Raw genomic sequence first — 15,822 nt, 5'->3', positions numbered from 1 at the left:
GCTCCCAAGCAGGATGCCTCTCAGCACCCTGTCCACAGGAAAAGAAGACACACACAGCTTATCAGATAAGGTTTTGCACTCAGTTTCTGCAAAACTAGTGTTTTAGGTGATTCTATTCTGGTAATCCAAAGAAGGAGCCAAAGTTAAAATATTAAATAGCCTTCCAGTTGTGACAATCTTAACATCTCTGTCCTACTACTGAGTCTCAAGCCCAGGTCAAATGGCTGAGTTGCCTATTTAATATATCAATGCTGACACTGGCTGGCAGGTTCTCCCAGCATCCCTCAGGCCCTACCTGTTACAGGGTATGACTGGCATATCCATCCCTCTACCCTGAACTCTCTAGCGCAGGAACTGGGCTGCCCTTCTCCCAGAGGCTCTTCCCTATATAATGCAGTCATTGTGGTTACCTGTCCTTTTGTTCCTCTACCCTCATGGCTGCTACACTTCCTTCTTCTCTTTCCCTCTCTCCCTTCCCACTCCCCTTCTCTCCACATGGCCAAGCTCTGTCTGGTTATGTCTACTCTGGACTCTCCCAGATGTCTCTGCCTCTGGGCTATGTTCTCCTGCATATCTATAATAAACTTTGTCCTCCACCATTCCTAGGAACTGTCATGTCCTTTTTATTTCCTTTTATTCTTTTTCTTATTCATCTACCATGGAGGCCAAAAAATGCAGGCCCGTTTCCACCTTGTCTGACAGTCAGAGAGTTTGGAGATTTGATAGGCATAGTGACATATCCTAATTCAGAAGAAGATTGCTTGGTTCTTTTGAGATTAAGTTTCATTCTAGTAAGTCCATGCCATCCTGACAGGTGGTCAGGATATGCAAATGTACTTCTGCTCCTTTTTTAATAAGCATGGGTGAATTTCAGGATTTCAGTCCCTGGTATGCCCTCCCAATACTTTCTATGGTTTCTGTTCTGTTATCTTTTATGCGTCTTCATATTCTTTACTTATATTTCTCCAATTCCCACACCCCTACCCTGGTAAGAAGTATTTTTGTCGAGGCCGGTCCTCAACAATCTACCTAACTGCATTGCTTCTTAAATACGTATTTTTCCATTAGGGGCTTCACTTTTTACAAATGCCTATAGGGAAAAAAAAGCCAGCAGGCTTCCTAAATGAATAAGCAAGAGTATAAGAAGGCAAAGAAGGCATCTGTCACTGCCTTCAGCACGCTGAAGGACATGTCAATGACCCCTGTAGAGACACTCCTGGGATACTGAAGAAAGAGGAGAAATACAAACTCCTCTTTAGCAGCGAAGACAGAGGATCAAGAGGGCTAGCCATGCAGCACCAGCTGCAACCACAACAGCCATGCATGCATAGCTGGCCTCCAACTGTCACCATGAACGCTGGCCACCCAGTTCCTAACGGCTGACCTTGACTGGTCCTCTCGGAGATGTACTTCTCCAGCTGATTTCGCAGCTTGGCTTCCACTGTGGGGTGTCCATGACATCCGTTGTCCACTAGCAGCAAGTGGGTGTGATTGTTGTCGAGGATGTAAAGAGGGTCTCTCTTGAAGTCATCCATGATGTACTGAGCAGAGAAATATCCCTGGAAAGCACAAGGACACTTGTCTTCGGGATGCAGGGTGGCATCATGATGACCCTACTGAAGCGAGAGAACTTGTGTTGGCTGCATGTGACCTCTTGTGACTGTACTGACAAAGAGCACCAAAATTGCAGTAGAAAAAGTATGGTCACACACAGCCTAGGGTAGACTGTAAACCAAGAACGAGAGAGAAATTTGCTGTCTTGTGCATACGTACATAATGTTCTCATGACTCAAAAGTAGAATACAGATCAAACACTTAAAAAAATAAAAGATGATGAAAACTAAGAAAATTCTCTGAAACAGATCTAAAATGAGGGATGGCATAAGTTTTTCAAACAGTGGCCTTGTTTCAGGTTGGCTGAGCCTCCGTCCTGTACCACCCATAACAGTGAGCGCTACAATGAGCCCCGTGAGCCTGTGTCAGAAGATGTGGCCAATGAGATTGTTATCAACGTTTTGTTTTATACAAAAGACCAAACACTGTCGCCCAGGAAAATATTAGAGAAACCAGGAAGCCAAGTGCAATATCATAAGAGTTTGCTGCAAAATCATGCTGTCATGGAAGACTGTCATCAGAAGTAAAAAAGGGATAAAAACTAGCAGTATAATTTAAGCCTCTAGAAAACTATGTTTTCTACAGAAATGAAGACTGTAGCATATAAATGAAAATGTAAATTATACTTAATTCTAAGAGGCGTGGGTTGTTGTCATCAAGATTTTATGTGCATTTAGTTATTATCTGTGCACTTCATAATTTCACACTGGTAAGCATTTCCATACTGTCAAAACATCCTCAGAAGGAGTATTTTCCTACCTCCGTGGTTATTCTTCATTTTTCTGTGGTGATCTGTCTGGGCTTCCCTCTTTAATGATAAATATTACTAGATTATAATATCTAATAATAAACACCGAGTCCCAAGTGTTGCTGGATATTTAGATTTATGCCAATTCTTGGGCATTACAAAATGCTTTAATGAAATCTTTGCCCTAATATTAAATTCTCTAGGATGAATTTATTAATGTAACTGTTGGCACCTTCCAAAAACAGTTTTCATACTCCTGACATAGCTCTGTGGAGACCACAGATTTGACTTTTAGGTTCCTGTACCCCTTATTAGTCTCTAGAATGGCTACAGAGACAAGAAAGTGAACGATGTTTTTTTTTTTTTAAGAAAAACTAAGCCCTTAACATTTACCATCTAAATACCTAGTGAGCCACAGATGGAATAAGATTGCATTAAATATAGATTTCTGAACATTTAGCCCAAATCTCCTGAGTAGGACTTGGGTAGCTTCTCACTGTTTCCAAAACATCACACCTGACACATATATCAGTAGATATCATATATCTATAGTGCATTCTGGACATAATTTGAGGGAGGTCTGCTACTTTCTAAATCAGTTCTCTGGAAACATTTGGTGGTGTGGGTCTCAGCCTTCTCCACACTGGGTTAAGGTTGGAGAACAATAATAAATCTGAATTCCTAAGAATCCGGCATAGTAGTGCAGGATTATACCCACAGGTGAACTCTTTTGAGATGGATTTGGATCGTAAATCATAAAAACAGTGCACCCAGATCTAACAAGAGCTTTCTGGGGACAGATTTTAATGGCAAAATGCCTCCACTATTAGTTCCTGCTTCAGAATTCCTTAAGAATACCCCCTCCCCCTTGTCTTTAATGGCCGTAGTCTATAGGTTGTTCTCATAAGACAGGCTTTCCCACCATCTGGCTCCACTACAGAGCCCCAGCATTCAGGTCATAGCCATTGCCCTGGTCTTTCTCCCACAGAACCTCACAGGCCTCCCTGCCCCACAGATACCTCATCATCGCAGTTCCGGATGAGGGTGTCCCTGTTGGAGACCATGCCCCATGCTGCGATGCCAATGGCCACAATGTTCTCTTCTGAATTCCTGCTGATGGTGTTATCTCTCACCACTTCACCTATGTACTTCATCAGACCGTAGTGAGTGCCTCCCGTGAGAATCCAAGCACCTGTGGATGAGGGAAGGTGGAGACCAGGTGCTGAGTAAGGTTTCGGTCCTGTGTTTCTAGATTCCTGAGGGAACCTTCCTGCCATGAGCTCCAAGATGCTACATTGAGAGCCGGACTGTGGAATGGGACCACATGGTGAACAGGAAGAGAATCCCAGGTCACTGGGGGTTCCTGAGGGGCATGTGCTAGACAGCACAGGTTCAGTGCCCCATTCGAGATATGCATTCTCAACTCCACAGAAGGTGCACTCATGAGTCTCCAGGGGATTGTTTTCATGAACAGCGAATGCCTGGCATGACAGTAAGTGAGCTGGGCAGTGCAACCATAGAGGGCAGTGTGCTCTCTCTCCAGACCTCATGCTGGTCAGAACAGGGTGGCCCTTCGTAGCCCCAGCAATTCTGCTTTGCTTTACATAATTGTGTATATTTTTATTCAAGGTTTATATCTGATGATCTTCGCAATGTCAAGCACTTTTCTGGATTTTAATGGAAAATAAAAGAAACAAAAGACCTACAGGTTTGAGCTGTAGCTCAGAGACAGTATTTCACTAGCACATGCCAGACCATGGGTTCAGATCCCAGCACCAGACAACAGAAAAATTATTTAATATAATGGAAATGACTATCGTGTAACTTGTTGCCTAAGCAGTCCTCACTCTAAAGGCAGACCCTACCTTGAAGGCACTCTGCATCTTTTGGAAGTCCCCATCTTGAACACAGTCTCCATCCATCCTTAGGGCAGCCCCTATCTTGAAGACAACCTCCATCTTTTAGGGCAGTCCCCACATTGAACACTGTCTCCATGCTTAGGATAGCCCCTATCTTGAACACTGTCTCCATCCATAGGGCAATCCCCACCTTGGAGACATTCTCCATCCTTAGGGAAGTTTCCACTTTGAGGACACTAGCCTTAGGGCAGCCATGTGCCTGCTGTATGAACTTTTCCTGGAGAGACACAAATAGCTGTATAGACAGAATGCCAATGACAGACCAAAGGAACCATTGGGTCCAATGAGCTCATTGATTACAGGAGCATGGATGACCCCAAAGCAGCTCCATTACCCTAACTGAAAGTCTCAATCTAGCATGGATGACAACTTCCCCTTCAGTTAACCTTCCACTGTGTGTGTGTGTGTGTACACGTGTACTCTACCACCTCCAGAGACCCTTTATCAGCTCTAGCAATAGAAGTCTTCAGAGTCCTGAGGCAGCCCTCTTCTCTAGTTGTTAGAAAGTCCTTTCATTTGCTGTCTGTCTCCATTGTCTAGTTTCCCTGCCATATTTGACAAGGAAGAACTAGGTTATCGGTCACCTCCCACATCAAAGACCTGATAATCCGTAAGCGCCTTGTAGCCCTTAGAAGGTTCATGCCGAATTCCTAAGCTAGTTCTCAGTGTTCCTTCTTAAAATATGGTAACTGAACATGACCAACACCAAGGACTCAGGAAATATTGCTTTTTTTGCTCTGACTAAACTAACAGAGTCAACTTTGTAATTTAGTTAGAAATGAGTTGTCTTCAAGGCCAAGGCCATTTATTCTGTTCACATTGTGTGTGTGTGTGTGTGTGTGTGTGTGATATGTGTGTATGTATGTATCTGTTTGTGTAATATGTGTATATGTGTGTGTATCTGTGTAATATGTGTATATGTGGGTGTATCTCTGTGTGTGATGTTTGTATGTATTTGTTTATGTAATATGTGTGGATGTGTGTATATTTGTGTGTGTGATATGTGTGTATCTGTTTGTGTAATATGTGTATATGTGGGTGTATTTGTGTGTGTGTGTGATATGTGTGTATGTGTATATCTGTGTAATATGCGTATATGTGTGTGTGATATGTGTATATCTGTGTGTGTGTGTGTACGTGTGCTTGAGCATCTCTGCTACAGCACAGTTGTAGGTCAGAATACAACTTCCAGTCAGTTCTTTCCTATCTGTGGGCTCCAGTGTCAGACTCAGACTGTCAGTCTTGTCATAAGCTCCTTCACCTGCTCAGCCGTCGTGCTGATCCAGGGCCAGGGACTTTCGTGTGTTTTCTTCTACTCTATTCCCAGGTCCTACTGTCGCTCTGGACAGACACTGGAAAATTCCTATCTAAGATAAAGTGTGTTTCCTCAGTTCTGTCAATCAATGCTTCTTTGCAAAAGAAGTTTCAAAAATGTCCAGGTAAACTGAACTCACTTAATGAGAAAACCATCAACCAAACCCAAGTTGAGACTCAATCTACAAAGCTATTGGTGTGCTCTCATGGAAGTGTGGCGATGGGCGGAGGCTGAGAGCCAGTGCTGACGGAGGAAAACAGAAGGCTATGCAAAGTTAAGGGTATTTGGAACCCAAACGAAGAAAAAAAAAAGTCTTACTTAGAAAGGCCATTAAAGAGGCACAATCAACTACCAGTGTCAGGGAATGTAAACGGTCCCTGTCCCAGGCTGGGAAATTGCACTGGAATATGTAAAGGGACTTCCCTTCTCTTCGAAGATGCAGGCCAATGAATTGGGGGGCTAGGAGTCATGATGTCTGCAACCCACTCTCAAATCATTTTGTCCCAAACCCTAGAACACAAATATTCATAAAATAGTCATGGAATAAAATTCATAAAAGAATAACTCAGAAAGGCATATTTATAGAAGACAAATGCAGGAAATACCAGCCATCAGTAAGTCTAGACACATACACTTATGTTCATCATATTATTCTTGAAATATTTCTGTAACGCTTGAAAGTTTTTAAAATTAAAAAAGTAAAAGAGAGAGCATGCTAAGTTGAGCATATGAAGTCAAAGCTACCATTATCTGGGTCACACAACTACACAGTGTTCACAGTGATGCAGCCTGCAGCCTCTGTTCCCAAAAGCACACCAATGATCTCCAAGATTAAAGAAAAATCTAATTAAAATGCCTTATTTTATTTACTAGAATATTCTGACTAAAATTTATATGTGCAAATAATAAAATAAAACTACTGGGAACTATTCTTTTTGTAATCAAGGTTTAACACCTTAACCCCAACTGAGAGTTACTCTGTAAATCTGCCAGCCAGATAATTTTATCTTTCCATCCGCCTGAGAATTGTATTTATAATAATAAAATGACAACTATATTTCTCTGGGTTGGAGAGATGCCTCAGCTATTACGAGTGCGTATTGCACTTGTAGACGGCTCCAGTTCAATACCCAGTACCCAAAGAGCTGCACACAACTGCCTGCATCTCATGCTCCAACGCCCTCCTCTGGCCTCTGCTGGTACCTGCACTCACAGGCACATACCCACAGAGACTTCCATAGTTCTAGGACTGTCTGGGTTCTGCGGGTCAGTAGCATGTGCAAAGTTTGTCCTTTGCAGCCAAAATACAGAGTGGCCTAGGAATAATGATCCCGGGATATTCTCAGTGCTAGCGTACCTTTAGACTGTGCGATGTAAATCAGCCGGCTGAAGATCTTGCGCATGCGTGGCTTCAGGGCGAAGTTTTTGGCACCACCAGTCACTGAAATGACCAGGTTGGGTGTTTTGAGGTGCCAGTGCTGGGTCAGCAGTTCGTACAGGGTTTCCGAGTCTGTGTCGCAGGACAAGCGGATATACTGTGGGGGCAGGATAAAAGCGCCAGGTTTGTGTACTCTGCCCCTGGGGTGTTGGGTGGGTGACTGCACCTGGGGCACGGGATAGGGTGTCCTAGGCAGGGCTGCTGCCAGGGCCTCACCGGAAAGTGGAAGGAAGACATGGGGGAAGAGTGACCCCGAATGGTTCCACAAGCCGGATGGAGACCCTGAATCTTTACCTGGCCCTTGAGGTATTGGAAGCTGGGTAGACAAGAGATGATGAAGGGTCCTCAAGCTGCCATCTTGGCACACCTGGATGAGCCAAGGAGGAGATGGGCAGCCTGTGGGAAGACTCACTGACCCATCATGAGGCAGAGCCCCAGATAGTGGGTGGAGCTGCGTGTGCTCAGGGACTATCAAGACAGAGATGCGGACTCATGGGGTCAAGGTCCAGACATCCAGCCTGTGGATTGACAGGCTATCATTGAAACAGAATATGGGAACCCTTGGGGAAGAGCAGTTTCTAATGGAAAGACCCTTGCAAAACTCATGGATATATAGAAATGTCGCCTTCGTTGGAGCTACAGTATATGCTTAGGGATGCTGCCCAAAGCTAAAGGGACTACTCACAAAAGTATTCTCCCTTCCTCTAACAGGCTCAGGGATGTCACAGGGACCCATGACATGGGTCAGCCACAGCTCCAGCCATGATGCCGCCCTTAGCTACTGAGTTTTCGGACCGAGTACAGTCTAGACATTGTCAACTTGACTTTTCCTGCAGTGTTTGTTGACAATCACCCATCCCCCACCTCCATGCTACTGAATAACTAAGGTAGCTAAGGCAGCCCAAGCTCTTAGTCCATATACTAAAGCAGAACATGGGGGCTTACCTTGCCTTTCTTCCCCAGAGTCTCAAACTGAATGTCACCAAAGGCGTCCGTCGGAAACTCCTTGGTATGTTTCTTGTAGTTCCATTTCTCATTTTCGTTGATCTGGGTGTCGTCGATGTGCTGGTTCTGGGCATAGCCACACTTGCAAATGCTCTCCCTGGGGAAGGAACGGATTTTTGTCTGCTTAAATGACTTGTCACATCTTAGCATAAAATACGCGCTATAAAATTCAACCAGCACAACAAGAAATTCTATCCTTGTCTCTTATTCCCAGACTATTTCCCTCATCTTGGCTGATTGTCTAGAAAAGAGTTTCGTGGTTTGTTCCCATTGCTAATTATCTGTCTGTCAATGAGCTTGCCCTGTGCTGGGAGCAGAGAGGCAGAGGACTCCTGTCCTCCATTAACTGTGAGAAGCCATGAAACTGGTAAGAGGTGGAACTCAGGTATCTGGGAACCAGAACTCAGCTTCTCACATGAGTCTGAGCTAACTCACAGCGACCCAGGAACATGCAGACATTAATGCTTCAGTGCCAACCCCACCGGATGCCCAGCAAGTCCGCTCTTCTGAGGAGAGGTAAGTTCTTCCCATGAGCTATACTCATGTCTGGCAAGGGTCCAAAGTTCTCCAGAGCTTAGAAACCACCATTCTCTACCAGATATTAACTGCTTAGATGACTTTGGGCCAGTAACAGCTCAATCTAGACAAGGAAAACTGCAGTTGTGAGCATTAGGTCTTCCCACTGAAAGTACACAGAACTCAATACTAACTGTCCACTAGGGGGCACACATGCACGATGGGAAGCTGAAAGAGGTTTAAAGATACATGGTAAATGTTTGACCAGTACAACAGTCCAAAAGGACAGAGCAAGGGAACAATGGAGCCAGACAATGTTATCCAACATCATCACGGATAGCCAAAAGCGCAATGTCCTATTTTATATCCTTGGCCCAAGGCTAAGAGACCAATATCCACTGTTATCAGTGTCTCCATCCTCACAATAAAGTATATGGCCCAAGATGTGGACTTATTCCAGGGCATGGGGACAGTGTAGAAGGTGCACCCACTTCTAGCATCTTTGTACCCTACATACTCAGTCAACTGCAGCAAAATTTCCCACAACAGTCAGAGCCAGATAAAGATATGTCAATTGAGAAGATCTTGTTAAGGTTGTTTCTGGCTGGATTCTATACTTTATATTCACGATCCAAAAATATAATGACCTCTGGCAAACACTGTGTGAATGGATGAGCAAACAGGCTCAAAATTGATTGGTCTTCTTATAAATAATTTATATCTGCAACCGTTCTCAACGATTTGTGTGAAGTAGATACTTTAATTTCCTTCTTGGATACAAGGATGCATACACACCACTATCACAGACCACAAGAGGCGCTGTCTTTCAAGGTCTTCACCACCACTGAGTTTGCCTGGCATAAAGCAAAATGTAGGGCAAGCCCTACCTATAGCAGTCGAATTTTCATTTATGAGGGGATAAGGGTGACTTGCGTTTCTGTGACTTCTTCTAAACACTCAGCAGAAGCAGCTCACAGCTCAGCAGGCAAGGGTCGTGAGCACTGCAGAAGTCAATGATCTGTGGCCCAACCAAACCACCTGTTTCTACTGCCGGGAAGCGGTGACCTCAGCTGCGTCTCAGGGGCCCAAGGCTTCTCTGTTAAGCCCTCCATGTGAAGTACTGAGGCCAGACTAGGCACCAAAGCCCTGCAAGGGAGAGGCTACCATGAGGAGCAAACAGGAATGAGGAGCAAAGGGATCCTCAGGAATCCTCACCAGCAGCGGCTCCTGTCCAGGAAATTGTTGCTGTTGCCTCCTCTTTTAGGTCCCTCCTGGGGAGCACACACTTGACCTGGGTCCTGAAGAGACTGCCGTTGCTCCCCAACACCATCTGTACAGTTGTATGGGGTTGACCCTGCTTATGCACCAGAATCCTGAGCAGCTACCCACAGTCACCAGGCCCGGGGACAGTTTTGACATTGGTGTTCCTTTCTTGGAAATTTGGGAAGAAAATCAGAAATGGAAGCAGAGATTCTGTTCTCATCTCTTTCCAGGCCGCACGAAAGTTCTGTGGGTACTAAGGAGGAGCGGAGAAAAGGACAGACAGGACTTCTGGAGTCCCCACAAACCTAGTCATGGTTTCTAACTACTCAAGGGACCTGGCCACTGCCTGCTTTTAGATGGCATTCATTCCTATCTCCTCAAAGCAAGCTCCCTCTTTTCATTTCAACTCGTTGAACTCTATAACAGAACCCCTAATGACTGCAGAGTGTGAAAACTGTCCTGGTTCAAAGTATCGGAGAAAATAATAAACATTTTTCTAAAATTATTAAAAAAAATCAAGCTACAGACTAGCTTGATCCTGTGCCATTGAGGGTCTTTGCCTCTGTTTGCACAGCTCCCAAGGGGCTTCACTCAGCTTAGCCAAGAAAACAAGAGCCTGCTGGGACTGAGCCATTTCCATAACCCTTTCTCCTGGGGGACTTCCCGAGACAAGGCTGCTTCCCATGCTCCTCTCTTCCCTGTCACTGCTGTCTGCCAATCCACTACCCTTTGGGACATGTCCCCAGCCAGTCAAGCTCACGGTAGGGTGGCAGATGGCCCACTTGTCCTTGCTACAGCTGAAGGTAGACTCTTGAGCCCCTTTCCCTGCCAAGGATAGGGGTACATATTAAATGATCCTTTGATCAAAGAAGTTGTCTGGCTCCTTTATGGGCTGGTAGCCCTCCAAGAACCAATCTGCATGAATTGTTTAGAAACAGGGAAAGGGCCTTACCAGAAAAGAATTGGGAGTATAGACACGTGGAGGAGGGTCAGGGATAGCAGAGAGGAGAGCCGGAAAGAGCTGTGGGGTGGGGTGGGGGGCACTGGCATCCTAATTCGCATCTTCAGAACCATAGTTCCGAATCCCACAGAGCCACACACATCTTTATTGCGACCATGAACCATGCATGGGTATTTAATTTTGTAGTTAAACAAAAAATAATTAAAGCTGGTAATTCAGTTCCTTGATGACCCTAGCCACATTTCAAAGGATCAATAATCACATGGCATTGCCATGTTGACAGCTCCGATACACAGAGAGTTTTGTTGCAAAGAGCTATGATTGTGGACAGTGTCCCTCCTGTTTCTACACAGGACTCAACACAGACCAAGAAGTGAGAGCCAAAGAGAACAGTTCGGACCCATGGGAATCCCACCTTGAGAGTGGCAGCAGATAGCTTCTGGGCTACACAATGTCTCAAAGGTGCCTAGCGGAGAAGTTCCAGCATCCTCCCCCAGGGACCACCCAAGAAACAGACATCCACTAGGGATGAAAGCGAAGGTCCACCTGGGCTTAGCACACACATGGCAACCCCAGGGTCTCAGCAGTGATCTTTGTCCTGTGTCATCTAGCTTGTCCAGTAACAACAAAATAGGGAGGGGTGTCAGTGTTTCTTACCACTTAGAGTCCCTAGTCTTGTAACAGACAGGATCAAACCCATTCATTTTCCTTTCTGCTCATTAACATCATGAAAGACCTCTGTGTGTTGGGTTTGTGGGGCCTCTCCTGCAGGCAGCTGAACCCCCAAACACAGAAGACTTGATGTAGTGGAGCACCTATTTAGAAAGGGAAGTGACCAGGACCACAGCCGTGAGGAAGGGGCATTCAGGTAGTACAGGAGCCTATGTGTAGAACTGACTGCAAAGGGTTAGGCGACAGGGCAGACTCCAGGCTCATGGGAGCCCTGAAGGGAGTGACAGTCTCTCTCAGTGACTTTACCAAGTGCGATATTGCTGGAGCTAAGAGACAAGAGAGAAGAGCGGAAGCAGGAAATTCTGCAGGCGTGTCAGAGCCATCTTAATCACAGGCCATTGAGGACTTTAGAGAGGCAACCATCTCCAGTAACGAACTCAGGGGCTCACTGTGCCGACAGTTGCTGACTGTGCTCGGAAACACAGAAGCCAATGTGGACAAAAGCTGCAGCTTACATGGCCTTGGAGTCTCTGGTGAAGAAGACGCACTCTCGCTTTTTAAAATTTGCCTGAATAAAATCCACCAAATCCTGTAAAGAAAAAAAATATGGAGTAATGCGTTACTCGTGTGTTCTCTCAGATCTGCTGGGATTAGCGAATACTATCTATGTCCTAGCCTTCCTCCGGAGGTTGTCATGGCGCTCCTTTTGTTTCTTTCAGAGTATTCTGAGTTTATTTTTAATGACACATACATCAAACTGTTTAACTAAATGAAAATGTTTCCAAAAGTTGCTTAGCGTTGTCTTGTGTATAAATTGGCATCACACACTCACAATGTTTTTCTCTATTCACAGTTACCAGGGAACAGAAGTGAGGGATGATAGTTTGGGATTAGAAAAAAGCTATCTATGCATATTTTCAGCCCTCTTCTGCCTGATTTTTTTAAAAAAGAGATGTTTTCCAAAATGCCGCTCCACTCTGGGCAAGGTGGTTAGGTGTAACTGGGAACTAGTCCTAAGAACCATCCCAGGCCTTTAGAAACCAAAGATGTCTCTTACGTTGACAGAGAAAGACATCTGAAAACACTCATATTCCTCACAAGGAGAGAGTTTGCAATCAATAGTTATGTATAGTGACCAAGATACAGAAAGACTGTCAATCAGCCAAAACACAGCAGATGGTCCAAAGGAAAAACAGCAAGAGACAGAGAAGATATGGGAAAAAGGAGCCCACAGGAAAGTCATACAAACATAAAATATATAAAAGCTCTACCACTTTACACCTACCTACCAGATCAACAAAACTTAAATCAAAATGACAGTTGACAGCCACTGGAGATGAGGAGGAAGGCTAAGGACCTCACACTCCCCACTCAGGACTATTGCACATGAAGTCATTTCTCCAAGGACCTATGTAGAGAATGGTTTCCCAAGAGCCACCTGTACTCTCTCAATCCATGCAACTCCATCCTCAAAAATGTCCAGCCCTGATGCAGTGTGGCTCCTAGGAGCTTCCCTTCCACAGGATTCCTGGTCAATTGCAAGTCATCAGGTGCTGGCTGCTGATGTCCTCAGACCACTTCCCTCACTGGTGACCTCACAAGGCAGGCTCTGAAACCAGCCCTAACTTCTTATCCCCTACAGCAGAGTCAGCCGGACATGTGCTACAAAAGGTGGGACTCCTCTCCTGGATGGGCCAGAGGAAGCAGCCAGAAGGCAAGAGCAACCGAACCGAGTCGAGGAATGGACGTCACAACTCAGTCCTGAAGCCACAAGGTGAGAACGAGAGCATCAATCATGGGTAGTGAAATCAACACTAAAAACATGATTTTAAAAAATTGAAGGGAATGAGTGACTCCTGACTGCCCAGCCCCAGATGGGGCATCTGCAATACAACCCCTACAGCTAACACTTGGGGGACGTCCCAGAACGGGGAGGGGAGAGGTTGTAGGACCCAGAAGTCTGGGATGTCTGATGCTTGATAATGTCTTCTGAGCAGGATGGAGATGTTGCTCCCATGAACTCTCGGCAACACGGCTGCCTGCACAAGACCTGCGAAGTCCACAGTAACTGACATGCCAATAGGGATGGAGGAAAATTTCATAAAACCCCACCTGGAGATGAAGATCTCCAGGGAGTCCTTGGCTGCTTGGGAGAGAGCGAGCCATGCAAATAGGGCGTTAACACTAATGAGACTCGGTAGGTTTCATACACACACATACACACACACACATACACACACATATACACACATACACACACAGACACACACACAGACACACAAACATACACACACATACACACACAGACACACACAGACACACACAGACACACACAGACACACACACAGACACACACAGACACACACAGACACACACAGACACACACAGACACACACATATACACACAGACACACACAGACACACACACAGACACACACAAACATACACACACACATACACACACAGACACACAGACACACACACAGACACACACAGACACACACACAGACACACACAAACATACACACACATACACACACAGACACACACACATACACACACAGAGACACACACATACACACACATACACACATACACACACATACACACACATACACACAAATCAATATAGAAAAAGAGGTCTAAATTCAATAAGGGCTTGTGGGTGGGGACACAGGAGGAATTGGAGGGAAAAGAGAGGGGTTGCTGATGATATAAATATAGTGTATTCATATGAAATCCTCAAATCTTACCAGAAAAAATGATTTAAGGAACATAGTGTTTAAATTTTTCCTAATGACTTATTAAAATGACTGTCATCTTAAAAGAGAAATGCTCGAAACACAATACAGTAATGAACATGCTTCTACATTCTACCAAAAATGACTCATAAAACACAAACCAATCAGGACATGAGAGACGACGTTTTTACAGAAAGCAAACTGGTCACTAAATAACCCTGGTCGCATCAAGTGGCCTCAGTGTGGACTTACACTGTCACTGTAGGACACGTTTGTGCTCCGAGACACACTGGAGTACAGAGTCCGGGTGCTGCCCAGAGCCCCGTTCCTGCGGCTCCGCATGCTGAGCCTGGCTCCCTCGAAGGACATCTTGCCTGTGGAGAGTGGAAGACAGGTGGGTTATAGACAGTACAGGGGCTTCCCTGGAAGCACGTGCCCTGGTGCCCCTTCCTTTCGTCGCCGTGGGCAGTGCACCATGTCCCATTTGGCTCACCAGCATCATCTACCCTGTACCTATTATTTCTCATCCTCTAGGACCCAGCAAGTATTTCTGCCCTAGGGCACTATGGCTTCACGCCTCAGTGCTGCCACCCTATGGTAGCAACATGCATGGCAGCGTTTTATAATAACATTCCTGGGACAAACTGACCCACCCTAAAGTACCACCCACTGTGATTGCACTAATTGTCTACTTGGTTGATAAGTATGGAACGGCTAAATTAAACAATATTATAAATTATTACGTGCATATTTCTGTCTCTGTCTTTCTTTGTGTTTGTGTGTTGGGGTGGAAAGGAGTGTTTGTAAACATGCTCATGTTCTTGGAGCATCTTCTACCCTGAAGGAAGCCATCACAAGACTCATATATTGTTCTTCCTGGCCTCCATTGGCTCAGTGAGACCCAAGCCATGCCTATCCTGTTCCACTAGAACTCTAGGACCTGGCAATGTGCAGGAACGTGTACCATATACACCTTCATTGGATGAGCCAGCTGGCTGACTCAGTACTCCCTCCCAAGCCCTCCAGGACAACTGCCACGCCACCTCTTGTAGCCTCTGCGTGTAGAAACACCTAGCACACAGAGCTGACCCAGCATTCACCTATATAGTGCTTCTGATCCCACAGCTCCGTGGCCTTGACTGCTCCACCCAAGATCCACGTTCCCAGACCAGCCACAGACTCTCCTGAGCCACAGATCTGGGAACTGTCCTAGAACCCACTCAGTGTGCAGAGAAAACTGGTTAAAGCACTAAGCGCCTCTTTTACTCCTCCCCCTAGGCATTTCAAAGAGCTGCACAGAGTATTAATAGGTACTTCATATACATTACTGCACAACCGCAAATCAGTCCTGCAATGCATTCGCGATGCCTCCCATACAGTAAATTGCTTCTGAATGGGGCCCAGATGATCGGGAATCAATTTCATTTGCTTTGCAACAAGAAGCTTCACCGCTCTGCAAATGAAAAGGTGTGTTTTTGCATTGGAGACCACATCCCCGCCAAACCATGGACGTCATGCAGCTGACTCTCCTGCCTCGCTTGTTTCAGACATTGGTCTCTAACCCATGTCTGAGGTCAGCTGATAATGTGAGCCCATGTGATCCAGGCACTGTCAAGGGTATCCCATGGAT

The 15,822-nt window shown here is 45.4% G+C and overlaps 1 protein-coding gene across 1 annotated transcript in view; it reads right to left on the bottom strand.

The window, feature by feature from the left end:
• Nucleotides 1–14,637, bottom strand: part of Trpm8 (transient receptor potential cation channel subfamily M member 8) — a 72,904-nt gene extending 58,267 nt beyond the window's left edge. The window contains exons 1-6 of the mRNA XM_048441774.3: nucleotides 14,445–14,637; nucleotides 11,967–12,040; nucleotides 7,980–8,136; nucleotides 6,954–7,131; nucleotides 3,382–3,554; nucleotides 1,385–1,559 (exon numbers count right to left, since the gene is read on the bottom strand). Of these exons, the coding sequence (XP_048297731.2) occupies nucleotides 1,385–1,559; nucleotides 3,382–3,554; nucleotides 6,954–7,131; nucleotides 7,980–8,136; nucleotides 11,967–12,040; nucleotides 14,445–14,561 (874 nt within the window). The 5' untranslated portion in view covers nucleotides 14,562–14,637. The remainder of the gene's footprint in view (nucleotides 1–1,384; nucleotides 1,560–3,381; nucleotides 3,555–6,953; nucleotides 7,132–7,979; nucleotides 8,137–11,966; nucleotides 12,041–14,444) is intronic.
• Nucleotides 14,638–15,822: the final 1,185 nt, after the last annotated feature.

The sequence above is a fragment of the Myodes glareolus genome, chromosome 1 (genome assembly GCF_982192425.1).
Source record: "Myodes glareolus chromosome 1, mMyoGla1.1, whole genome shotgun sequence".
NCBI lineage: Eukaryota > Metazoa > Chordata > Mammalia > Rodentia > Cricetidae > Myodes > Myodes glareolus.
This window is presented reverse-complemented; position numbering and strand designations above follow the sequence as displayed.